At 40.3% G+C, this 25650-nt stretch overlaps 3 protein-coding genes across 4 annotated transcripts; all 3 read right to left on the minus strand.

Annotated features, from left to right (window-relative positions):
- Positions 1-1077: 1077 nt before the first annotated feature.
- LOC139942293 (complement C1q tumor necrosis factor-related protein 4-like) lies at positions 1078-6473 on the minus strand. Its single transcript, XM_071939105.1, has 2 exons — positions 6199-6473; positions 1078-3549 (listed from the first exon to the last, which is right to left on the minus strand). The coding sequence occupies exons 1-2, from the start codon at positions 6224-6226 to the stop codon at positions 3122-3124; spliced, it is 456 nt and encodes a 151-aa protein (XP_071795206.1). The 5' UTR covers positions 6227-6473; the 3' UTR covers positions 1078-3121.
- A 2483-nt stretch (positions 6474-8956) lies between these two features.
- Positions 8957-16504, minus strand: LOC139942218 (phosphorylated adapter RNA export protein-like). 2 transcript variants are annotated; one of them, XM_071939000.1, is made up of 4 exons: positions 16377-16504; positions 13968-14793; positions 12162-12239; positions 8957-11288 (listed from the first exon to the last, which is right to left on the minus strand). In XM_071939000.1, exons 2-4 carry the CDS (start codon positions 14745-14747, stop codon positions 10953-10955), a joined length of 1194 nt encoding a protein of 397 aa, XP_071795101.1. In that variant the 5' UTR covers positions 14748-14793; positions 16377-16504; the 3' UTR covers positions 8957-10952. The 2 variants fall into 2 exon arrangements, with proteins under 2 accessions (XP_071795101.1, XP_071795099.1); XM_071938998.1 differs by lacking the exon at positions 16377-16504 and adding an exon at positions 16222-16370.
- A 1718-nt stretch (positions 16505-18222) lies between these two features.
- On the minus strand, positions 18223-23311 carry LOC139941889 (uncharacterized). The gene is made up of 2 exons (XM_071938536.1): positions 23158-23311; positions 18223-20384 (listed from the first exon to the last, which is right to left on the minus strand). Exons 1-2 carry the CDS (start codon positions 23198-23200, stop codon positions 19861-19863), a joined length of 567 nt encoding a protein of 188 aa, XP_071794637.1. The 5' UTR covers positions 23201-23311; the 3' UTR covers positions 18223-19860.
- Positions 23312-25650: the final 2339 nt, after the last annotated feature.

Raw genomic sequence — 25650 nt, forward strand, 5'->3', positions numbered from 1 at the left:
ACCCTTGTTGGACAAATTTGTTTGCTTTTAGATAAGAATAAAATACTTCTAGCTAGAAGTCTTTTATAAAAGACTAGCTAGAAGTCTTTTAAAAGACATCTAGCTAGAAGTATTTTATTATTTTAGTGAAAAATTACCTCTTTCTCACAAACTATATAACTTCAGAGGGAGGCGTTTACAACAATGTTTTATATTATCATTAGCTCTCCAATGCTTGTTACCAAGTAAGTTTTTAAATCAATATTTGTTTTGAGATAACTACCAAACGTGTATACCTTCCCATTAAAAACACGAGTCACTACTCTTTTATTCCCATTCATATAATGCCTTTTTGGTTAAAAGGCGTAGCAAAGTAAGAAACTCCCGTAACTCAAGAAACGTCTTGCACCAAGACTAGCGCGTAGTATCCGACTACAACTAGTCTTGGCCCAAGACTGTGGTGCTTATTTTGGATCGTGTACTATACGCGCGGTTGAATCGCCAAAGCGCGCCCGCCACGGTATGATTTAGTTAGCTGGACGGCTTGAAATCTAGACTACACTCTGCAAGACAGCTTGCAGAGTCCAAAATCAAGCACCATATACTTGGGCCAAGACTAGACTACAACCGGTTATAAACATAGCTCCATGCTTGTCATTATCAACCGTTTAAAGGAACACGTTGCCTTGGATCGGACGAGTTGGTATATTATTAAAAAGCGTTTGTAACCGTTTGTTATAAAATGCATATGGTTGGAAAGATGTGGAATTATATTCTTTATAAACTGCCGACCGTACTAGTCGACAAGGTACAAGGAAAACCGTGCAATTTCGAGGCATGTTTGTGTGGATCATTGTATTTTACTTTTAAATCATCTTTCTAACCATATTATGCATTTTATAACAAACGGTTACAAACGCTTTTCAACGACCAACTCGACCGATCCAAGGCAACGTGTTCCTTTGTACACCCCCACGTGACGCGCTCTCCACTAATAGGAATAGCGAAACTGTCTGAGGTATTTATGAATTCAAAATCAAAACAAAGAGCTTGTTGGAGACGAGAACTCACTCAATTCAAACCAAATATTTGCCTTGAAGAAGACGCATGTTATTTTATTCATCAACAATACAATTTTGATTATAATTTACTTTAGCTACACATTTTAAATACCATTAGTACCAAGCACTGTAAAACAAAATGAAGGCAACACACGTTTACATTTCAAGTTGCTGGCAATACAAGCAGCCTCAAAAGTTTCTGTGCCCCTTACCTCCTTGGTTTAAGTAAATTTCAGTTATGAATACATGGGCATATATACAATAATAATATTATACTAGTGTCAAGTTTGAGATCGCAGTTACATTGTCAGCCAATGGGAGGCAGTTGAATTTGGCGCAATGCATGGCTGATGCAACCACGGTCTCAGACTTGAAATGGAGTCTATGTTGCGCCACCAATGTTGTGCACAGCAACAGTCGGCAATGGGTAAACTTTCTGTTACTCTTTGCAGATAATGTATTCGACATCAAGTACTTTTCATTAATCATTGACATAGCAATTGGTATAAATACCATTGAGATAACCGCTACATCAATGGTTTTCAAGGTGTTGTTCATAAAATAGACACGAACAAAATGCACACCAATTTAAAGGCAGTGGACACTATTGGTAATTACTCAAAATAATTATTGCCATAAAACCTTTCCTGGATGGTGACGAGTAATGGGGAGAGGTTGATGGTGAAAAACATTGTGAGAAACGGCTCCCTCTGAAGTGCCATAGTTTTCGAGAAAGAAGTAATTTTCCACGAATTTGATTTCGAGACCTCAGGTTTAGAACTTGATGTCTCGAAACCAACCATCTGAACGCACACAACTTCGAGTGACAAGGGTTATTGTTCTTTCATTGTTGTCTCGCAACTTGGAAGACCGACTGTGAGCTCAATTTTTGTTTTTGTTATGCATATCTTAGTTGAGATACACCATGACTGTGATGGCTAGTCTTTGACAATTTTTACCAAAAGTGTTCACTGCCTTTAATGTTGTGGTTGCACATGACTGTGTACAAAGTGAGTGCTTTGGCTGTTTCAGGTTTCAGTCAGTATCTATACACTACCCTACCCTCTCTACTGTGAAAGCTGTGCCTATAAACAATCCACAAGTTTAAACAAAACAGGGGTGTTAAAGGCATTGGACACTATCGGTAATAACTCGAAATCATTATTATCATAAAACCTTTCTTGATTACGAGTAATGGAGAAAGGTTGATAGTACATGTATACAACATTGTGAGAAAGGCTCCCCCTGAAGTGACGTGGTTTTTTTGAAAAAAGTAATTTTCCACGAATTTGATTTCGAGAACTCAGATTTAGAATTTGAGGTCTCGAAATCAATCATCTGAAAGCACGAAACTTCGTGTGACTATGATGCGACAAGGGTGTATTTTTCTTTCATTATATAATAGCTCGCAACTTCGACGACCAATTGAGCTCAAATTTTCACAATTGTTATTAATTTATGAGATACACCAACTGTGAAGACTAGTCTTTGACAATTATCAATAGTGTCCAGTGTCTTCACGTGCGAGTGTATAATCTACATACAACCGTGTCATAAGGACTTCTCAAACGAGCCACACAACTTTGACTTCTGAAGAACGCATATAAGTCTTCAAATGTTTAACTAACTTTTGACATGATCGAGAATAAAAGTACTGCTCATACAAGACTGACATATAGTTCCAGATAAACTCCATCTCTGCATCACGGATAAGTCGGGTTTCTTTACGCAGCCAAAAGGACAATTAATTATCGACGAATCATGAAATAGATTTGATAAAACAAGGGTTTGCAGTAAAAACAAGGTCGACTTTTACACTGTGTGACGTCAAGTGGGAACGCTGTCAGTATTGTTTTATTAAATTGGCGGCTACGGCTACGACTTGTGCGTTGCTAAGGACGTCCTATACTTCAACGCATGATGATGTTGCCATTCAGTCATGGCTATGTCAGTGTAGCCCTAGCCCCCAATTCAGAGGCGGCATGCATGAGCGAAGTTTATTGCCTGCCATGAAAGGAAAGGAAAGTTAAAAGTCATTCCTTTAGATTAAAAGTTTTGACCCATCTGTAAATTATTGGTCCTTATTTAGTGTCTTTTTCCTTAAATGGATTCAGCAGGAACACATTGAAGGTTGTGGTGGGAGACTTAGGATGGCTCCGTATCCCCATGTTCGACCCGGAATCCAGCCGGATCCAAACTCTCTCGTCCACCTTCAGGTCGACTATGGCACTCTGGGACGACGTTCCGGCGTTGCCGTCGTTCTGATCGGCGAAGATGCTTACCACGATCTCCTCACCTCGCATCAGGTGGACCGATGCCGTGTGCTCGAGCTCCGGCCGGACTGCGAACGTGAGCATGTACGGTCCGGCCTTCGGACAGATGAACTCGTGTTGACTCGCGTCCCATGTTCCGGAAGGGTGTTGGGTCAGGATTCGGTCGAACGGGACATGCAGAGGATCGTCGGAGCCCTTGAGCATTCCGGTAAATACGGTGGAAAAGTATACTGGCTCTGGAAAATAACGACAGCGTGGTTGTGGTTAATGAGACGATTGTTTTTAATGGAGGCAAAATGAGAAACAACACTTCACTGTCTCGTGTTCTCTATCTCATGAGGATTCGCGGCATTATATTTCTGAACTGCTTCAAGTTTCACTCCATCAAGGAATCTTCGATCAAGTTCTATGCTTCTCCTCATTGAACCCAAGTCTCGACACTCATGGGGTGACAGGTCTTTTTCTTCAGCCGCGCCACGCATCTGGAACTCTCTACCACTTAATCTTCGATCTTGTCTTTATACTGCAAAATTCAAGTCTCTTCTCAAAACTTATCTTATGTCACAGGTTTTCAATGACTAATTTTGTTGCGTCTGTTTTTCTTTGTGTTGTGTTGTTGTTTTTTTTTTTTTTTTTTTTTTTTTTTTTTGGGGGGGGGGGGTTTACTGCGCCTTGAACGCCCAGCAGGGTGGATATGTGCGCATTACAAGTCTTATTATTATTATCATTATCATTATTATTATTATTATTATTATTATTATTATTATTATTATTATTATTATTATTATTATTATTATTATTATTATTATTATTATTATTATTATTATTATTATTATTATTATTATTATTATTATTATTATTATTATTATTATTATTATTATTATTATTATTATTATTATTATTATTATTATTATTATTATTATTATTATTATTATTATTATTATTATTATTATTATTATTATTATTATTATTATTATAGTAAATAAGCAACGCTTATAAAGCGCCATACATCCATCTGGACCCCAAGGCGCTGTACACATTAAAAATAGCTGCAAACAAGAAGCAGAAATGACCAAAGAGCATAAAATATTTCTAAAATATTAAACCACAAAAATGGATCAGCCAATAATAAAAACCACAAACCGCGGAATGTAAAAAAATATGGAAAAGTACTACTTCACAGCAGGAGCGGGGTTGGGCAAAGATGGTTGGGGCTAGGCAAAGATGGTTGGGGGTTGGGCAAAGATCGTTGGTGGTTTTCAAGGCCACTGCGTTTTTATATCATATAGCCATCTCAGATAAAGATACTGTCTTATAACCACATGGGCCAAGTAGATTCTATCTCAACAGCTTTAAGAACAAACAAGTGGTTGACAAATGCCATAGAGTTGTGCACTAAGCAGACGCGCAATCGCATCTACGTCACGCACCCATTAGCCGTGTGCAAATCAGCGCGATGTTCCCTCATTTTGCCAACCAAAAGGTTAGTGTTCAATTTACATATTTCATGGGAAGGGTCTATTCAAACCCACGCGCTATGTGCAATTTACATATTTCATGTGAAGGGTCTATTCGAACCCACCTTTGCAATTGGTATGACACTGCTCTAGAATGGCAAAGGTCGTGGGTTTGAATCCCACCCGAGTAATATGCCTGGGTTTTTTTCAGCGCTAAAACACACGTAGTGGATATGGGTAAAAACCAAAATGAATATTGTTCAGTATTAAATGCAGTCGACACTATTGGTAATTACTCAAAATAACAATTAGCATAAAACCTTTCTTGGTGACGAGTAATTGGGAGAGGTTGATGGTATAAAACATTGTGAGAAACAGCTCCCTCAAAAGTGCCATAGATTTGGAGAAAGAAGTAATTTTCCACGAATTTGATTTCACGACCTCAAGTTGAGGTCTCGAAATTAACCATCTAAACGCACACAACTTCGTGTGACAAAGGTGTTTTATTTTTTCTTTATTATCTCAACTTTGATGACCGAATGAGCTCACCAACTGTGAAGGCTAGTCTTTGACAAGTACCAATAGTGTCCACTGCCTTTAAAACATACGTTTTGTTAGTTTGAATATAAACAAAAATCAAAAGTACATCATAATTAAAACATCAGCTTTCAGTTTTATTTTTATTAGGCCTATTGTACTAGTAAAAGTGCAACAAGGTGATTATTTTAGTCCAACCCTTCATTTTGTTAACTGAAGTGTCAGAGATCATGGCGTGCACATCGAGGTGGCCATAATGAACTAATTAGTCTTGGCTTGACTGAATCTGCCAAGAGTAACGATCGAATTAAACATAGAAAGGCACACTAATTAATACAAATGGCGGGTGAAGGTTTTGCAGCTGTGTTGGTTGGGACTTCCATGGTCGTTGGCGAAAGAAAAGTAGAGTAAGAAAACACCATAAGGACAAGAACAAAATAAACTGGAGATGGAAAACAAGAATATGGATTGGCAACCGATTGAACAGGGAACAGGAAAAGAGGTAGACAGAGAAGAAGATGGAGAGATGACATCACGGTATTATGGAGGAACAACATGGACCAGAACTGCAAGAAATAGAAATGAATGGCGTCAACATGAGGAGGGCCACATCATACACTTGATTGTTATGGTTGTGGCTCCGGGATTCGCGGGCTGTGGGGGGGGGGGGGGGGTCGATGATAAGCCCTCTCCGTTGACCACTCCCCACATGACAATCACACCTTCTCTCCCGTTTCCCTGATACCTATACCATCGTGGTTATGGTTGAAAGCACACATACACAGGTCTCTTCCCAGTGGTGAGCCATTACCCATTGAAAAACAACAAGTACTTTGCCTGCCTGATCAATATTCACAATAAACAACAATACGGAAATATACATGTACATACCTGGCTGTTTACATTCACACAACCCCATGATGTTTCTCGATAGTGACAGTCAATGTTATGTACCCACAATGTGCCACAATCAATGTACTCACGTAGGCGGCCTACCAGACAAGCCTTGATACACTGACATGTAGTTGATTTTCTCACTGCATGCATCTATACATAATATCCAATTATGGGTCAAGCTGCATTTATTACACGCACGAATGGTGGGACAAAACCTTGGAAGGTGACCTCAACGAGTGCCTGCCTACAACAATGACCCAGGGCTGGATGTGAACGGGTAGTTTGAAAGGGTGTACAGTCTACCCGCAGTACACTAATCTCCTTTGTTATTTATCTGCAGGGATATACCTCGTTTTTTCATGCGTGACCTCGGTTTGAATACTAATTAGTCAAAAGGGCTTCTGGAATTCGGTCAATTTCAGCCTTTTCTGAAAGTCTCAACCAAAATAATGTACCAGTAAATTGAAACGTAGAGCATATCTGTCGTTATGTATAAAAACAATCGGTGCAACTCAAATTTCATAAAGATAAATTTGTACGTAACAAATGGCTTCAAAAACAGGGAAAACAAGTCACAAAAACACGGAGAGTGTTTCCGTTATTAATGTCGGCAACAGTTTCCAATTAGTACGTATGGATAGATTATTTCATATTCTACCTGGAAATGTTAAAAACGAGACCGGATCGCACCTAGTCCAGTCAGTATATAGCGATTTCCACCGTTAATCCAAATCACGTTACGAAAATATCAACTATTAGACCATGGAGCAATAAACTATGTTTATTGCTCCATGATGAGACAGACATGGTTTTCCTGCACGCGGGTGATTGTCTGACAATGACATCATCGACTGATATGGCAGCATGCCGTTTTTCGTTGGTATGGTACCCCGACCACCAAGCCTAAGTTAGTCAATAACAAAAGCGCCCGTCTATACCATGGGCTGAAATAGACCAACAAAGAACAGCAATCAGCATGCTGCCATATCAGTCGTCATCGACAGCCAATCACAGTGCAGGAGAACCATGCTGTCTTATATTACTAGTAGTTGATTTTTTTTCGTAATATGGGTTTTGGATTAACGGTGGAAATCGCTGTATCCTGACTTGACTATGTACGATCCGGTCTCGCTTTTAACATTTTCGGGAAGAATATTTAATAATCTATCCATATATACTTTTTTTATGACTGTTGCTGACATTCATAACGGGACAATCTGTCGTGTTTTTGTGACTTGTTTTCATTCTTTTGGAAGCCATTTTTCACGTACAAATTTATCTTTTTAAAATTTGAGTTGCAGCGACTTTTTTCATACAACACGACAGATATGCTCTTCATTTCAGTGTACTTCTACATTATTTATGTAAATACTTTTCAGATAAGGCCGAAAAAGACTGAATTTCAGAAGCCCTTTGTACTAATTAGTATTCAAACCGAGGTCACGCATGAAAAACCACGCCAACTCGCGCAGATAAATCACAAAGGAGACTTGTTATATCGAATGTACTGCGGGTAGACTGTGCACTATTTTCTTGCACCCGTTGATACGGTTCAAAGGTCAACTGAACATGCAAGGGGATTTTCCAACGCGTGGAATAATTATGATAAACACAAATCTATGTTGGCTGTAGATTGTGTTTTCATTCCAAGTCACAACAAAATGAGGCGACAGCACAATGATGCACAATAAAATGCACAATGATTACTGCATTTTGTTCATTCGATCGAAGATTTCATAAATTATTTAGAAATTTGTGAAGACTATTCCAGGGTTTGAACCAGAGGCCTTGGGTTGATTTCACAAAGAGTTAAGACTAGTCTTCTCTTGTTAGGACGAGTTGCTTGTCCTAACTTAGGACTAGCCATACGTTTTTAATATCTCCTAGGACTAGTCCTAACTTAGGACTAGTCATAACTATTTGTGAAATCCACCCATTGGCAGATAATGAATATAAAAAAAACCAGTTTAGGACACCATCAAGATTCTACAAAGTCTTTCACGACATGGCAGTGCTCATTACACGGACGAAAGCACACTTTGAAACACCAAAATGTTGCCAACTTCAAGCTGAAATCCTCCGACAGAAAAGGGTTTCCAATTCCAGAACCTGTAAAGCCTGGCTCATACTTTCTGCGAATGATGCGACATGAACTTTGAAGTCGCAAATTTGCAAAGACTAGACTATTTCGCGTCAGTTGACATGTGCTCTACTTCTCCTGCGAAATGTTTGCAGCGAAGACAGCGCTGCCCTGTCAACATTCGTATCGCATTCCCAAGAAGCGGGCTTAAAATACACCGGACACCTTGGTAATTGTCAAAGCCCAGTCTTCTCACTTGGTGAATCTCAACATATTAACCTGTGGAATTTGAGCACAATTGGTCGTCGGAGTTGCGAGAGAATAATGGAAGAAAAACACCCCTGTCACACGAAGTTGTGTGCTTCGGATGCTTGAGTTCGGAACCCTAAAAACTAATTCTGAGGTCTCGAAATCAAATTCAAATGTTACTTTTTTTCTCGAAAACTATGTTCATTCAGAGGGAGCCGTTTATCACAATGTTGTATACTATCAACAGCTCCCCATTGCTTGTTACCAAGTAAGTTTTTATGCTAACGATTATTTTGAGAAATTACCAAAAGTGTCCGGTGCCTTTCACAAAACAACTCACAAAACAAAAACAAACATTTACTTTTTGGCAAAATAACCAAAGAAAGGTGACCATTTTAACTCATTTTTTTTTTTTTTTTTTTAAAGATCTTGTATTAGAAAAAAAATTCTCAGGCTGACTACAATTTGTTCAATAATATAACATGAAATAATGACACACCTGCTATAATAATAAATCAAAAACCGCCCCTTTTTTAAAGGAGAACAAATCTACTGCTTAAATTAATTGTTAAACTTATTTCTATAGCACAAACGAAACCACTTTGACTATGATATCTTTGATGTGACGAAAGTAATAATGGTTTAAAGGCACTGCACACGGTTGGTAATTGTCAAAGACATGCATAAAATAACAAGCCTGTGAAAATTTGGACTCAATTGGTCATAGAAGTGGCAAGAAAATGATGAAAAAAAAAAAAAAAAAAAAAAAAATCCCTTGTTGTACAAAATAGTGTGCTTTCACATAGGAAAAAGGGCTTCTGGCCAGAAGAATTCTATTACTTTACTGAGAAATTACCTCTTTCTCAAAACTACGCTACTTCAGAGGGAGTCATTTCTCACAATGTTTTATACTATCAACAGCTCTCCGTTGCTCATTACCAAGAAGGGTTTTATGCTCGGTAATATTTTTAGTAATAACCAATTAAGTACAGTGCCTTCAACGACAAAACTTATTTTGTACTTATTGTGACATCAGCGGTTAGCTTGAGATGATAACCCATAACCTCGTGCATGCAAGTCCTGCAGTCTATAACTACTTGATGACGGCGACTTGTAGGTGAAGGTACACCAAACTCGTCCCTTATTTTAGTTTTTTTCTTCTTTCTGGAATCAAGAAACCTTCTTGGGTCATCTTTCACAGCCCTCCATCAGTAAATCAGGCCTAGATTTACACAGAGTGCCACAGATGCAATGACCTCCGTTTCCCCTGGTTTCCCTTTCACAACCTCTCCATCAGTAAATCAGGCCTAGATTTACACAGAGTGCCACAGAAGCAATGACCCCCGTTTCCCGTGGTTTCCCTTTCACAACCTCTCCATCAGTAAATCAGGCCTAGAATTACAGAGTGCCACAGAAGCAATGACCCCCGTTTCCCCTGGTTTCCCTTTCACAACCTCTCCATCAGTAAATCAGGCCTAGAATTACACAGAGTGCCACAGAAGCAATGACCCCCGTTTCCCGTGGTTTCCCTTTCACAACCTCTCCATCAGTAAATCAGGCCTAGAATTAAACAGAGTGCCACAGAAGCAATGACCTCCGTTTCCCCTGGTTTCCCTTTCACAACCTCTCCATCAGTAAGTCAGGCCTAGATTTACACAGTGCCACAGAAGCAATGACCTCCGTTTCCCCTGGTTTCCCTTTCACAACCTCTCCATCAGTAAATCAGGCCTAGAATTACACAGAGTGGCACAGAAGCAATGACCTCCGTTTCCCCTGGTTTCGATCCCTTTCACAACCTCTCCATCCGTAAATCAGGCCTAGATTTACACAGAGTGCCACAGAAGCAATTGCATCCATTTCCCCTGGTTTCCCTTTCACAGCCTCTCCATCAGTAAATCAGGCCTAGAATTACACAGAGTGCCACAGAAGCAATGACCTCCATTTCCACTGGTTTCCCTTTTACAACCTCTCCATCCGTAAATCAGGCCTAGATTTACACAGAGTGCCACAGAAGCAATGACCTCCATTTCCCCTGGTTTCCCTTTTACAACCTCTCCATCAGTAAATCAGGCCTAGATTTACACAGAGTGTCACAGAAGCAATGACCTCCGTTTCCCCTGGTTTCGATCCCTTTCACAACCTCTCCATCCGTAAATCAGGCCTAGATTTACACAGAGTGCCACAGAAGCAATTGCATCCATTTCCCCTGGTTTCCCTTTCACAGCCTCTCCATCAGTAAATCAGGCCTAGATTTACACAGAGTGCCACAGAAGCAATGGCCCCTCGCCTCTGGTCTTGGCCTTGGTGCCCCTCCAAAGACATGCCCACGATAGACTTTTAAGATTTTCAAATGGAATTACTCTTTGCAAAATGAAAATAACCTTGCCCTCTCAAAGATGAAATTGCAGGCATGGTAAATTTACTCCATCTGTTCATTTTTGCCGACTGGTGCCTCCTCATCATCCTTATCCTCACCACTTTCGATCTCCCCATCCTCCGCGCAGCTCCGGTTTCCCTCGACAATACTGTCTTTAGTCTCCTTAGCTGCCTCTACTTTAGACTCTACACTGCTATCCATTCTACTTTCCTCAACTACTACAGTTGTGTCTTTTGTTTCCTCCACTGCGTCATTGGCAAACTCCTCTTCCCCCTCCTCCATGGATTTTGCCTGAGCGGCCATCTTACGCCGGTGTCTGTCCTTCTTGTGTTTCAGGTCGGTCTCTTTTTTCTTTTCCTCTGCGAAGATTTCAGCAACCTGAGAGAACAAATTCGTGGAAGATTACTTCTTTCTCGAAAACTATGTCACTTCAGAGGGAGCCGTTTCTCACAATGTTTTATACTATCAACCTTTCCCCATTACTCGTTACCAAAGGTTTTATGCTAGTAATTATTTTGAGTAATTACCAATAGTGCCCACTGCCTTTAAGGAGCACAGCAATTCTCCTCTGGCAAGGGGCATTTCTATGAGGAAATCTTACACCACATCAAAAGCATAGGGCCCCACAGCAATTGCTGTGGTAGCCGCAGGTTATTTCCAGGTATGTGACAGTTCATGTCCAGATTAACAGCAATTCAAGGGTTAATATTTTATTGACTGACCATACTAAAAGTAGAGCCATAAAGAATGGTAAACACTCGACAAAACAAGACCACAGACACTTTCTTGGTCAGAAGCACGGCAGCTTTTGATAGTAAAAACTATTTTGAGAAAAGATTCCCTTTGAAGTAATATGGTTTTGATCACCCCCTAAACATTTGAATCTGAGAAAAGAATACTGGGGGCTCCGGGTGTGGTTAAAATGAATGAAAATGTACATCAGCGTATAAGCGCCGTCAACTGCGCATCTATGCAGAGGGGAGTGACAAAAATAGAATTGACAACAAAAGCCCAACTCAAGCCATATTGAGCATAATTTTTGTGAAATTGTATAACATTTTTGGTGGACTTTTTCTTCTGCTTATTTTCATTTTGAGTAACTTTTTTTTCTTCTCTTTTTTTTTTTTTTTTTTTTTTTGGGGGGGGGGGTGGAGGGTGGTAACAATTCAATAGGTCTATGAAATTGGGCCTAAGTTTCGGGTGGGATGGGGTGATAGCTAGGGGAGGAGAACAATCCATCATAACACAAACCTGTTGCTTTGTAACTTGGGGATCTGTCTTCATGAGAAAGAGAAAGACACCTCCCGGCAAACGCCTTCGAGACCCATTCTGAAATAAAGAGAGAAATGAATGATATTATGGTTCTTTTTTAAACATTCAGGGCCCAATTTCATAAGGGCAAGTAACACTGCAGCGATTACGAAAACGATAACGACGCTAAGAGAGCGCATTCTATCGGATGACATGCTCCACGCTGAATACCGACACGCTTATTCAACCAATTTAGGGCGTGCATTGTTAACATTCACGATTTCGTTCTCGTTATCGAGGCCAGTGTGAGCGGGCCTTTAGAACTGCTTTAAAAGCAGCAAATATTGCCTGACAATTTTCTGCTTAGCGTGAAATGGTGATTTGGTTGGTTTCCTTATTCTTGCAAGCATAACTTTGTTTTGCCAAAAATTTGAATCTGAGAAATGTTACTGACAGGAATGGTTCTCAGATTTTTTTTTTTCCCCATTGCAGATTATTCTTTCTGCGTGGACATAGCAGCTCCAGATTTTCAGCAATATCTAAAAAACGCTACCACCTTTTGAAATAAAAATTTCACAGGTTAGTTTTATGGCATAGGCCTATAACTATATAGGATGGCAAGGCTCCCCCACTATATATCTGAACTGCTTCAAGTTTACACTCCATCAAGGAATCTTCGATCAAGTTCCATGCTTCTCCTCATTGAACCCAAGTCTCGACACTCATGGGGTGACAGGTCTTTTTCTTAAGCTGCGCCACACATCTGGAACTCTCTACCACTTAATCTTAGATCTTGTCTTTGTACCACAAAATTCAAATCTCTTCTCATAACTTATCTTATGTCACAGGTTTTCAAGGATTAATTTTGTTGTCTGTTTTTCTTTGTTTTTGTTTTGGTTTTTGGTTTTACTGCGCCTTGAACACCCAGCAGGGTGGATACGTGCGCATTACAAGTCTTATTATTATTATTACTATTAGGATTGAAACAAATGGTGTGTTCAAATAAGCCATGTCTGCATGCTAGATTTGAATACAATGATGTGCTTGACCACAAGTTACCACTTCAATTTGAATTCATCAGACTACAGAGACTGTTGCTATGTCACATGATTAGGTGCAAGCTTTTGCATTGTTATCCAAGATGCGGTAAACACTCGCCCACAGTTTAATGAATGGACGTGTATGACACAATGGTATCAGGGTTTGTCATCTGGAGGCTGCTATACAAAGGCTTGCCCTGAACTATTTGACATAGCAACTGTCTCCATAGTCCGAGGAATTCAAATGTAAGCGTGACAATGTAACTCAGCGAGTCATTGTACCAGACATTATTCAAATCTAACTCGCAAATGGCTTATTACCAAAATCCCTTTAAAGACACTGGACATTATTGGTAACAATTGTCAAAGACCAGTCTTCTAACTTGGTGTATCTCAACATATGCATGAAAAAACAAACCTGTGAAAGTTTGAGCTCAATCAGTCGTCGAAGTTGAGAGATAATAATGAAAGAAAAAACACCCTTATTGTCACATGAAGTTGTGTGCTTTCAGATACTTGATTTTGAGACCTCAAAAATCAAAATCTGAGGTCTCGAAATCAAATTTGTGGAAAATTACCTCTTTTTCGAAAACTACATACAGAGGGAGCCGTTTCTCACACTGTTTTATACTACATGTATCAACAGCTCTCCATTACTCGTTACCAAGTAACTTTTTATGCTAAAATTTATTTTTAGTAATTACCAATAGTAACCACTGCCTTCAAATGTTACCAATAGTAACCACTGCCTTCAAATGTCCCTTACCAGTGTCATCATTCCGCCATTCTTCTCTGTGTCAGCAGTGAGCTTCCATAGCTCCAATGCCTTATCAACCCCAACGGCGTTCACAACACGCATAATAAGTTCTCTCTTGCTCTCTTGAAGACTGAACGCGATCTTGCCGGCAATTTCTTGCTTGCTCAATGATGGGCAGATAGAAATAAACTTCATGGAGGATGAGTAGTCGGATTTTGGGCGACTCCCAAGTCTGGCCTTTGCAGTCTTTCTGCGGCCCGAGTCCCTTTCCCCTAGTCGCTGATGTGCACTGGCAAGCCAGATATCATCAGAAGTTTCCCCGACACCATGTTTTAGCTCTCGTTCCCCGAGGGACTCATTCTTGGTGATAGGGGGCGCTCCAAGGTTGCCTCTCTTCGTGCTGTTCTGACCCATTTTGTAGTCATAACTCTCTATGTCGCGGCTGCGAGACAGCTCCATGTTAAAGCCGTCCATCTCTCGTGCAACATGGTCTTCATTTTGTCTCTGCACCACCTCACCCCACACGTTGTTCCTCTTCGATCTTTTGACCCCAGAACTTGGTGCGGCACTGCCAGGCGCAGCACCCATCAAACCATGTCCCCTGTCAGATTGTTCTACTCTGTTGCCACGCTTGTCAAAACCGGACTGTTGTCCGGTCCATTTGCTCTCCGTCTGGTTGGATTGTTTTCGACGCTTCCATGGCTGATCGTCATCACTGTCACTGTTTGTGTCACTACCACTGTCGTCTGAGCTGTTTGTTGCTCGAGTCACATCTCTGTACGATGCCATGCTTTGTCTAAAGCTAAAAATAACTTACTTAGCTGGTTCCACGACCCTGGAATAAATGATAATTTATTGTTAGTGTTTAACATCAGAGCTCAAAATTTAGGATGAAAATTCACAAGAGAATTTCATCGAGGTAAATCTACATAATTAATATTATTTCATATCGAATGAAAAAGTGGTGGCGCCACACAGCACTGAAACTTTTCCCAAAATAGTACTACTAGTAGTAGTACAGTTAGTACAGAACAGCTAACTAGTATTATAACACCCCTTACAATTATTCTGCCTTTTCATTGGTTTAGAGCACGTCACATGATATGTCTAAGTTTTACTAGACGGCAGCGGTGTGACAGTGCATCGTTTGCCGTGTTAGTGCGTCCTTTGCCGTATGATAGTCCGACGACTATCACACAGCCTGAAGTACCCAGACGTCTTTTTACCCACCTCAAACCCAATCAGTTGTGTACTTTTGTGCACATGTGTGTCTGAAACACGCATTTGAAAGTTCAGTGTTCGAAGATGATAAATAGTCTGTTGGGGTGTTATAAAACAAATATTGACTGCTTTAACTCGTGCTGTGGTTAAAAGTACGACTCCCTCCAGTCGGTGATCCCTGGACCGTTCCGGCTGCGCCTCGGAAAAATAGAAGTCTTCGGGGATCCCCTCGGGTGTCATAGTTTTAACCATAGCACTCGAAGCAGTCAAGATTTGTATACTATACTAGCTGTCACTCAGTGTCATGACTAAGTGAGTGTAGTAATATTTTGTCTTTATTAAAGGCAGTGGACACTATTGGTAATTGTCAAAGACTAGCCTTCACAGTTGGTGTATCTCAACATATTCATAAAACAACAAACCTGTGAACATTTGAGCTCAATCGATCATCTAACTTGCAAGATAGTAATGAAAGAAAAAAACTCCCCTTGTCACACAAAGTTGTGTGCGTTCATATCAGATGGTTGATTTCGAGACCTCAAGTTCTAAAAGTAAATCTGAGGTCTCAAAATCAAATTCTCGAAAACTATGGCACTTCAGAGGGAGCCGTTTCTCACAATGTTTTATAGTACCATCAACCTCTCCCCATTACTCGTAACCAATAAAATGGTTTTATGCTAATAATTATTTTGAGTAATTACAAACAATAGTGAGTGTCCACTGCCTTTAAATTTTAGGCCTACTGAAATGCACATGCACTGTACTTGTGTAGCCTTTGTAGGACGTCAGACAGTGCCACTGTTGCCTGCAGCGGAGGAGTCCAACTTGGGCTATGTACTTGTGTTTTGTTGCATTTAATACTACTATTATTTATGTAACAATGTCCTAAAAAAAGGCTAAATTAAAGTCCCCTTAAAACAAAGTCTGAATGTAGATGCCGTTTGGTTGCATGTCCTCATGAATGAACACGAAATAATCATTATTTGGGAGTCGGAGGACACAACCCAAGGATAGTGGATACACCATGAACTAGAAAACTTACCTCATCTATTTTGGTTCGGAGTGAGAAGTAAAAGGTGCTCACTTACTTACACTTACAACCACGTTTTTGTACTGACATTTTTTGTTATTATGACATGAACCTACGCGCCTAGACGCGGTACCCCCTAGACGTCGCAAGGTCAAAATACAACGTACCGGTTCTCAAGCCAAAACAACCAGTCTGTGCGGGAAGCAATTTCTTTTTCTGTACCACACGCTGGCTACGGGGTCAACAGTGAAATGATCCGGGAAAGCGCCCATACCTTATGCGTGTGGGTATGGGCTCTTTTGCGGTACGGAAACAAAAATTGCGTGCGGGAACGGTACAAAGCGCGCCCTCAAGTGCTGGTAGTTCTCTGGTTTGTAATTTTTAGTCTGGTCCCCTGCCCAAAGATTCCTTGACGTCTCTTGTTAAAAATCTTAGGTCAGGTATCACCATATCACCCACGGTTAAAAATAGAGCATGACGCAACTTGTCAGGGTCGGGGGTCATCTCCAGGGAAACCATGTCTGCACGTGCTACTAGTTGCGATAACGTAACCCTCTTCCCAACGGCCGCAGGCCGGAGGGTTACGAGATTATTTTGATCGTCAATTAATGACAATCTGGTTCAACACGTATAATTTCGACAGCTAGTCACCAGATTTTCCCCCATTTTTACCACTTTTAAAAATCATGAAACTTAATCCTCAATCAATGTCTAATGACTATCAAGTCAAAACACCTTTGAAAAAATATTTTTGAAGAAAAAGGACAAAAACTTACCAGATCCCGGAGAGATTTCCCAGGTTTATATATTTTGAACTTGTCGCATCGCTTTGCAAACGCTTTATTTAGGCACAACGCCTGCATTGGCAATAACTGGCATAAAAACTCCTGCTACGGCCGACAGGACTGACATTACGAGTCCGTACCGAACATGAACGATATACTGTCCGAATGTTGACGACAACACGTTCGGAACATTTCGGATAACTTCGAAAGAAGAGGAATTCCTCCTTTTTGGTCACGTGATTTTGGGTGATACCGGGTGATAAATTCGACAGAGCCTACTCGGAGATTTTTGGGTCACAATCACCCGAGAACCGCTATCACAGGAGAGTCTTGGCACATTCGTTAAATCTCCCCCCAAAATGAAGGGGCGGGCTCTGCGGGAAACCTACGCACGCACATCATGTTTCCCCTCGATTTTGGGGGGAGATTTAACGAATGTGCCAAGACTCTCCTGTGATAGCGGTTCTCGGGTGATAGCGGTTCGTGGTTGATAGCGCGTTGGGGGTGATAGCGCGCTCTCTTGTGACAAATCCAGGAGAGTCTTGAACCAAGACTATGCCCATGGCGGCGCCCAACACTTGCGCGCCTGGATTCGTCTATAGAAATGTATAGGTAAGTCTGCTGCCAACTAGCGTTTCAAAGTATCCCATTGTAATATATAAATAACTCTCCAATTATTCTAAAATATTAATTTGTGGTTTATATTGATAAAATATTAATTCCCATGTTTTCCGAACAGTAGGCCTACGTAAGAATGATTGACTACAACGTCATGCATGCTAATTGGAACAATGCATCTTTAGGCTAATATGAACGACACTGGCACTATTGGTAATTTCTCAAAATAATTGTTATCGTAAAAACTTATTTGGTAACAAGCAATATATGGAGATGTGATAATATAACTCCTCCTAAAGTAACTTAGTTTTCGAGAAAGAAGTAATTTCCACTAAAATATTAGAATTCTATTTCGAGACCATAGAACTAAGTGTTGAGGTCCCAACATCAAGCATCTGAAAGCACACATTTTCGTGTGACAAGGTTATTTTTGCTTTTAATTACCATTAGTGTCCAGTGTCTTTAACCGAATAGGAACGTTTTTTTTTTATCTACCAGTAAGCATACTACAGGTCACAAATTTGAAAACCAGTAAAAACTATTAATTCGAACAATGACTTTATCATTTTATTTCAACATTTATAAAAAAAGACAAACATGCATTCAATTATTTAACTACAAATTATTTACCACTTCCCCAGTATTTTTCGCCTTTTTACACACAAAAAGAGGAAACAAAATGCAGCAAAATGCCTGATTCTGCATGTATATTAAAATAATAATAAATACTAGGTGAAAGTGTCACAGTGGCCCTTTCCCACAACTTATGCAAATTACACATCACACCTGCGCACTCTATTGCTACTGTGGGCAAAATGAGAGAGCATCGCGTGTTTTTGTGTGTGTGAGGTTGATGGTGGCATGACGCATGCGCGTTTTCCCCTCTGCACATGCGCACGCGTGAAAATAATTAGCATGTTTGATGGGAAAAGGCCAATTTCAGAGGTTGAGGGCGTGTGAATCGAGCGTCTTTGGCTCAGGCTGCTTAATTTAGTACAGGGTCTGTTGGGCAATGTAGCCATAGCCGCTACCGAAGCCGTGAAATAGAAAGAAGCCACTATAGATGTATTGCACATGACGTCACTGTCATTGACCACCGTCTTTGTTGTAAAAAACAATGAAAACGTACAAGCGTGTACACGCACTGTTACGCGTGCTCACATTACATCATTGTGGTCAATGCAAGGGGTCTGGTTTTAGTTTTGTCAAGACTCTGGTTTCAAAAGAGATGGTTACCCAGATGTTAACAGGGGGCCGACCCGTGTCATGGTCAGGCTGACCTGGGATTTGTTAGGGTGACCTCGAGGTCATACCGCCCGGAAATGGGTCTGGCTCAATGGGATTATAATCCAGATTAATTCTAGTCTGGGAGTTGTTAACAGTGGTTTTTATTTTTATTATTATTTTTTTTTTAAGTTAAAGTTTGTTTTATTACTTAAAATCTGACAAAAATGGAATCCTGCCATAGGAATAATATTTTCTCATAATGCCAAAAACAACAAAGATTCAGAAAAACAAACAATTATTTACAAATTTGAACAAAATATCCAAGTCTTTTTTTATTTTACAGTTATTTATTAGTTTTTAAATACAATATTTCATGGCGTTGAACTTAAATGGATTGGAACGTCGCTGACTTTTATATCGGTTCATTTTGTAAAGTGATGTTCACATAATTATTATTTTGAAGAAAAAAAAAAAAAAAAAAAAATACTAAAACTTAGCATAGTAACACATGATAACACCTCGACTGCATTCTATTTAAGTACATACTCACTATGGAAGATAACAAATCAATGCAACATTTGCACGTAGCATATTAAGAAAATGCTTCCCATCAAATAAGCAAACTTTCATTTTATCTTGAACCATTCGAGGTTTTTTTTATCACGGTGACAAGCAACCCTTCTGTCTTAACCTCCAGGAAGAGCGGAAATGTTAACCAATGCGTCAGAGATCTATAAGTGTATGTAAGTTAATTCAATCAAAATCTTCAAAAGGTCAGGAAGCAGTGCGCAGGTTGACCGGGAATGGCTGACTAAGGAAATAAGGGAATTGGGGAGCGGTAACGCGTATAGACAAAAGGGGTGTGGCACACGGGTTGTGTTAATTTAAGTGTTTCAAAGCATGGGTACCCTTTTTTTTTACCCATGATTATACCCGTCTGGAAGCCACAGTACGAAAGTTTTAAATCGAAGTTCGTTGGTAATCATTTCGTTTAAAAATAAATCATGTGTTTTTTAACTGTTCAAAATCTTGAGCCGTAGTTAGCCGCCCTCCGCTTCCTGTAGGCGTAGAAAGCGCCACCAGCGGCAAGACCAACAACTGTGAGAACCCCAGCGAAGATACCGAACTTGGCACCGGCTGATGTGCCTTGGCCCGAGTTGACGATGAGCCCTGGGTCGCCACCGATTACGTTGGGTGAAAGTGTTGTGGATGTGTCACCAGCGTTGTTTCCCCCAGCGGCTCCGGGAACTACCACAGCACCGCCAGTGTTGGGGCTGTCAGGTGTGTCTGCCCCATCGAGTTCCGAACCGTCTGCCCCATCGTTCCCTCCAAGAGGCCCAGCGGCGTCTTCTTCGGCACTGTTTGAAGCGCTGTTTGCCCCGACATCGGCATCGACCTCGGAGAATACTGAAGACTGACCGGTCTGCTGCTGCTGGTTTAACGGGGCGCCTGCGTTTCTGTACGGCTGTTCAAATTCAGGTCTTTCTCCCTCATTGTTCCTCCTTCCTCCTATGTTGAAGAAATGCGGGAACGCCACTGAAACAGCTGGAACGAGAACGAGAAATAGGAACGATTTTGTTAAGAAACATTGACAACAAACAAACAAACAATTATCGAATTGGGCTTTGTATGTTTCAAAGTCAGTTTGGTCATGTTTTGGCACAAGGCGTATTCTTTTGGTGACATTACATAAAAATAATTGGTTGACACTTCTGAACGCTTCTCAAAGCCCTCTTTTTTGAGATATAGATACCTTCTGCATGGTTCCGGTCGTTTGAGATATGACCTTAATCAATAAACTATGTTCATTAATGTCTGATCCATCATGAGGCAAAGATAATGTAAGTCAGGATCACACACTGTCAGTGCATAATTAGAGATGTCAACAGGTCAAAGGTCAAGGCTTGAGTCACCTCATATATTATTTTCAAATCTCATGAATGATGCTGTTTAAGTGCGAATCGATTGCAAGTCTCGGACCTAATCCACGACGGCCCGAAGAAACTTTTTACACTTATAAAAATAGACACTGGGTTTAATTGAACAATTGACATGTCACCCATCGGTTAAAGAACCTAAAGGCGGGTAATTATCCGTGTCGAACCCACGACCCAGTTTTCAAGCGGCCTGTTAATTATAAATAGCACACAATATGCGATGGTTATTTTTGGAACGAGTGGGTTTATCACGTTTTGGTTTTCTTCCAAGACTCGCTGGCGAGGCAGGTACCGGGCTGTGCTCTGCCGGGCTGTGCTCTGCCGGGCTGCTTTCCTGGCAAAAGGCGCACGGGCATATTTTGGGTTTCCCGTTCGGCAAATATAGACATTAAAAACCTTGTCGAGACCTGGGGAGAAATACCCAGTCTTATCCTTTCACTGACAAGAACAGCGGTGTTTTTTCATTTTTTTTATAGCCACTGTTAATTCTGCGTTCAGAGTCACCTGCCAGTGCCCATCCTACGCGCATTATTCGGTACCGTGACACCTAATAAGGGCAATACACGTCTTAGTCATGTCCCGTGATAATTTGCCAATTCCGCTAGCAATCACTTTGTATAGAAGACGTTTTTAGACTGCCACACACCGCCCGCGTGCTGGTCTGGTATCTGACCTCACGCAACATATCCTCGCTAGGGACTTTAAGGAGGATAGGGGAGCCTGATTGCCATAGTGCTCACTGTCAAGCGGCTCAATGCTATTATTAGGTTTGTATCCATTCCCAACAGATTGCGTACAATAATCTGAAAGGGTATACATAATGGGCTGATCTCAAAAATAGTTTCGGAAGACAAACAAGTCTTGAGGGAACCGAAATGTAATTAAGAACAACTGATAAAAGTTTTGTGTACATCCACATGTTCAACCACGAAACTTAACACGTCTTAGTCTAACAAATCTGCAGACAGAAAAAGCTCGAACAATAATTTGATTAGATCGTCAATATAGCTCGAGTCCAACTAACTTGAAATCCTGCAAATCATCCGAATAGCCGAGGAAGGGCTGGGAAGAGGAGGGGCTGGGGGTTAAACCCCCCCTCCCAAAACTGTTGGAAATGCTGCTTTAATGAAGATTTCCAAAATCTCACAGACTCCCTTTCGTTTAAAGTAGGATTTGAAAAATTGCATTGCGGCTGTACGGTGAGGTTTGCTGTAGCACCAAGTGTAAATCTCGTTTGAGTAGTGTTAGCCTATGAAGCCATGGCTAACATGCTGATCAGCGTATTACCAGCAGACTACAATCACTTGTCGAAGCATTGGGTAATATAAATCGTGACCCGTCAATGGGTGTGGCAGGTTCAGTTTTACAGGTCAATATTCCGCAGGGAGTTCAAGTTGTCGGCAAATGTCCGTGTCAGAATATTATACAGTGCAAGTCACGCAAGGAATTGTTTTGGGACCACTTTGGTCCATGTGTGTATTAACGCGCCACGAAAACAAAACAATCGCAAAACAACCTTAAGGGGTGCCAATGTTTGAATACAAGCGAGACTTGCCAAAGTCTACTGACGGCTTTATCAAGTGGCTATGGCTAGATCGCCGCTGGCTTCTTCAATGTTGTAGCTGCAGCCACTGGCAATAGCCGTAGCCTGAGTCATGTCAGTCGAACAATGTCTATAAGAGTTTACATACATGTACACGAACTCCAAATGCACACATCTTGATGCCAAAATATTAATATAATATGCTATAAAAGGAAGCTTGAGAAAGTATGCATCATGAGTAACACGCGTATAGAAAGTTGATTAGGAAACTGTTTAGTCGAATCGATGACATCCAACAACAGACTAGGAAGAAAGTTAAATAAATGCAAACATGTATAAGTACCCCATTACAACCTGGGTCGCTCTAGAAATGCCAAAGTGTTTCTTATAATGAGTTCATTTTATTTCTCGATGAGAATAAAGCATGAAGTACTTGAAGTCAAACACCACTATGTTGTCTTTAATTGCGGTAAGAAAATACATATTAATATTCATAACAATACACAATATTGTGAAGATGGCTGCTAAAGTATTACAATTGGTACGAGTGTGAATGGTACAGTTATTTAACTGGTGATGCATTACACTGAAGTAAATAACAATTTCATCACTGACAGATTGTTTCGCATGTTAAACCGTCAGTTACAATAGTCCAGTTTGCGGAATTAATAACAACAATCGTGTACTTGTATTCCCATCAGCTGCTGAAAGATACCAAAGTGCAACATGCTGTAGTCTCTGCTAATTCCTGGCATTTACTTCGAATGGTAAGCTTGCCAAGAAGCCGTCTTGGGCAGATGCCATTGAACTTCATCCAACAAAAGTTTAAACAACTTACCGATGCATGAGAAGAAGAATACTGACGTCTTGAGAGAAAACATCTCGCTTGTTTTGTTGAGTACCAACGGTTTATTTGGATACGAAAATTGAGTCTTGTAGACGCTTATTTGCCAGGGAGGTCTGCTGTATGGTCTCGTGTAACTGATTACTGAATCGTCTCTTCCCCCTTCCTAGTTTTATAAGCCCCCTCCCGACCGTCCTCCGACATTCATGCTCCAATTACTCATCCCTGTACCCCCACGTACGTGACTGGTTACTGGCTGGTACAGCCGTACCTCGAAGCCACGTCACGTCAAACAGCCTTTCCCTTTACGTCACAGTCTTGGCCGAGGACGACTTTAAATAGCACATTGAGAGGTCTTTAAGGTCAAGTTTCTGAGGGCTGAATTCGAGGCTGAGCCCGGATGTTACTAATGGTAATTTGGGGCTAATCGTAATTTCGCAATAAATGTAAATGATCATGTAGTATGTAGATATGAATACAAGGAAAGAAAATCGAACGACTGCAAATGGCCGTGAAAAGTTTCACTTTAGGTTGCAGTTAAAATAATTGTTGTGATGATTGGAGCCAGTCTGTTGATATTGTTACTAGTGAAGTTTCTTGGCTGAAACGGGTTTTTAAATAAAATAAAATTGAATAACGTGGTCGGAGATGATTACGTAATTGGAACAACAGGGACAAGATAATTATTTTGATGTAACTGAATAAAATTGGCGTTCAAATAACAACGCTCCTAATATAACAGAGACATCAAAGTATTGAATAAGCCCAGCATCAACACAGATTGATGATTATTCAGCGGGGGACCGTACTGACTCATTCTCCTTTTCTCTCTTGGTCTTACTGATTAAGCTCGGATAAGTGGTCAAATTACGAAATTGAACTACCAGGGATGGAATATATAGCGTTCACAGGGGAGGATTTGAAGAAATCGAGAGCATCCTCAACCCACCCTGAATCACTGCCATCTACAGGCGGGTACAAGCTGGCAGAAGTCGGAAGACTCAAACATTTTCCCGGAAGCAATAGTGACAAAATAGGTTAAATTTGTAGAACTGAGAAAGTTATAAATATGTGTTGATTACCGCTGCTGTTGGTTACCGCTGCTGCTGCTGGTTGTTGCTGTTGTTTCTGTTGTTGTTGCTGTTGTTTTTGTTGCTGCTACTGCTGCTGCTGTAGTTATTGCTGTTGTTGTTGTGCTGTTGTTGTTGTTCTTGTTGTTGTTCTTGCTGGTGTTATTGTTGTTGTTGTCGCTTTTGTTCTTGCTGTTGTTGTTGTTGTTGTTGTTGTTGTTGTTGTTGTTGTTGTTGTTGTTGTTGTTGTTGTTGTTGTTGTTGTTGTTGTTGTTGTTGTTATTGTTGTTGTTGTTGTTCGTGTAATAATGATGGTGATGATGATGTAAGTAATGAGGATGATATTTACACTTATGATGTTGTTGTTGTTTTTGTTGTCAATGTGCTTTTGTATCTTCAACTTTTAAAGGGAAGGTACACGTTTGGTAATTACTCAAAACAAATATTAACTTAAACATTGACTTAGTAACGAGCATTGTAGAGCTGTATAAAACATTGTGGGAAACGACACCCTCTGGAGTATTGTAGTTTTTGAAAAAGAGGTAAATTCTTACTAGAATAATAAAATATTTCTAGCTAAAAGTCTTTTATTCATATCTGAAAGCACACAAATTCGTCCAAGCAGTGGTGTTTTTTCTTTCATCATTTTCTCGCAATTTCGACGACCAATTGAGCTCGAATTTTCAAAGGTTTGTTATTTTGTGATTATGATGGGATACACCAAGTGAGAACACTGGTCTTTGACAATTACCAAACGTGTACAGTGTCTTTAAGTACGAGCTGTTCTTAGGATAACAAACCCAATACACAAATTCAACCCTTTCTCACAAAATAAATTAACGATGTCCCGATGGATTCACGACTCATTATCAATGTGTTGTTCCCCTACTGTGGAAGGACAGGGGGATGCAAGTGACATGACGTCACATTTTAATTTTAAATCTGGTGAAGGCGCTTCCCTTGGAAACATTTTTGGGCAACGGTAATGACCCGTACTAGCTCCTGGGTACGGACGAATTAGTTTTCCTCCAAGTTTTCGCAAGAGTTTTTACTCTCATGCTGTAAATTAAATTAGCCTTTCAGTGTTGCGGTTGTTTTACCTCAGAAATTAGTCAGCCGAATTCAGTAAAGGGTATAATATACAGTATGTTATACAAGTAGCCATCACACTAATGCATCATTTGCTGAACTTGATAGCCTGTTGTCTGGCTGCTTATCACTCAGTTCTGATCATAACCGCTTCACGGTCAACAATGTGTACATGCCATTCTGTATAATATTTCATGTTTTTTTGTACTAACTCATATAAATTTAAGTGAGATAATCGATGAATTTACTTGCAACCTCGTTAAGATAAAAAGTATGATCACAGTTTTACACAAAACCTACATGGTATAAAGGTTATGGAAGATAACTA

The sequence above is a fragment of the Asterias amurensis genome, chromosome 9 (genome assembly GCF_032118995.1).
Source record: "Asterias amurensis chromosome 9, ASM3211899v1".
Classification (NCBI taxonomy): Eukaryota; Metazoa; Echinodermata; class Asteroidea; order Forcipulatida; family Asteriidae; genus Asterias; species Asterias amurensis.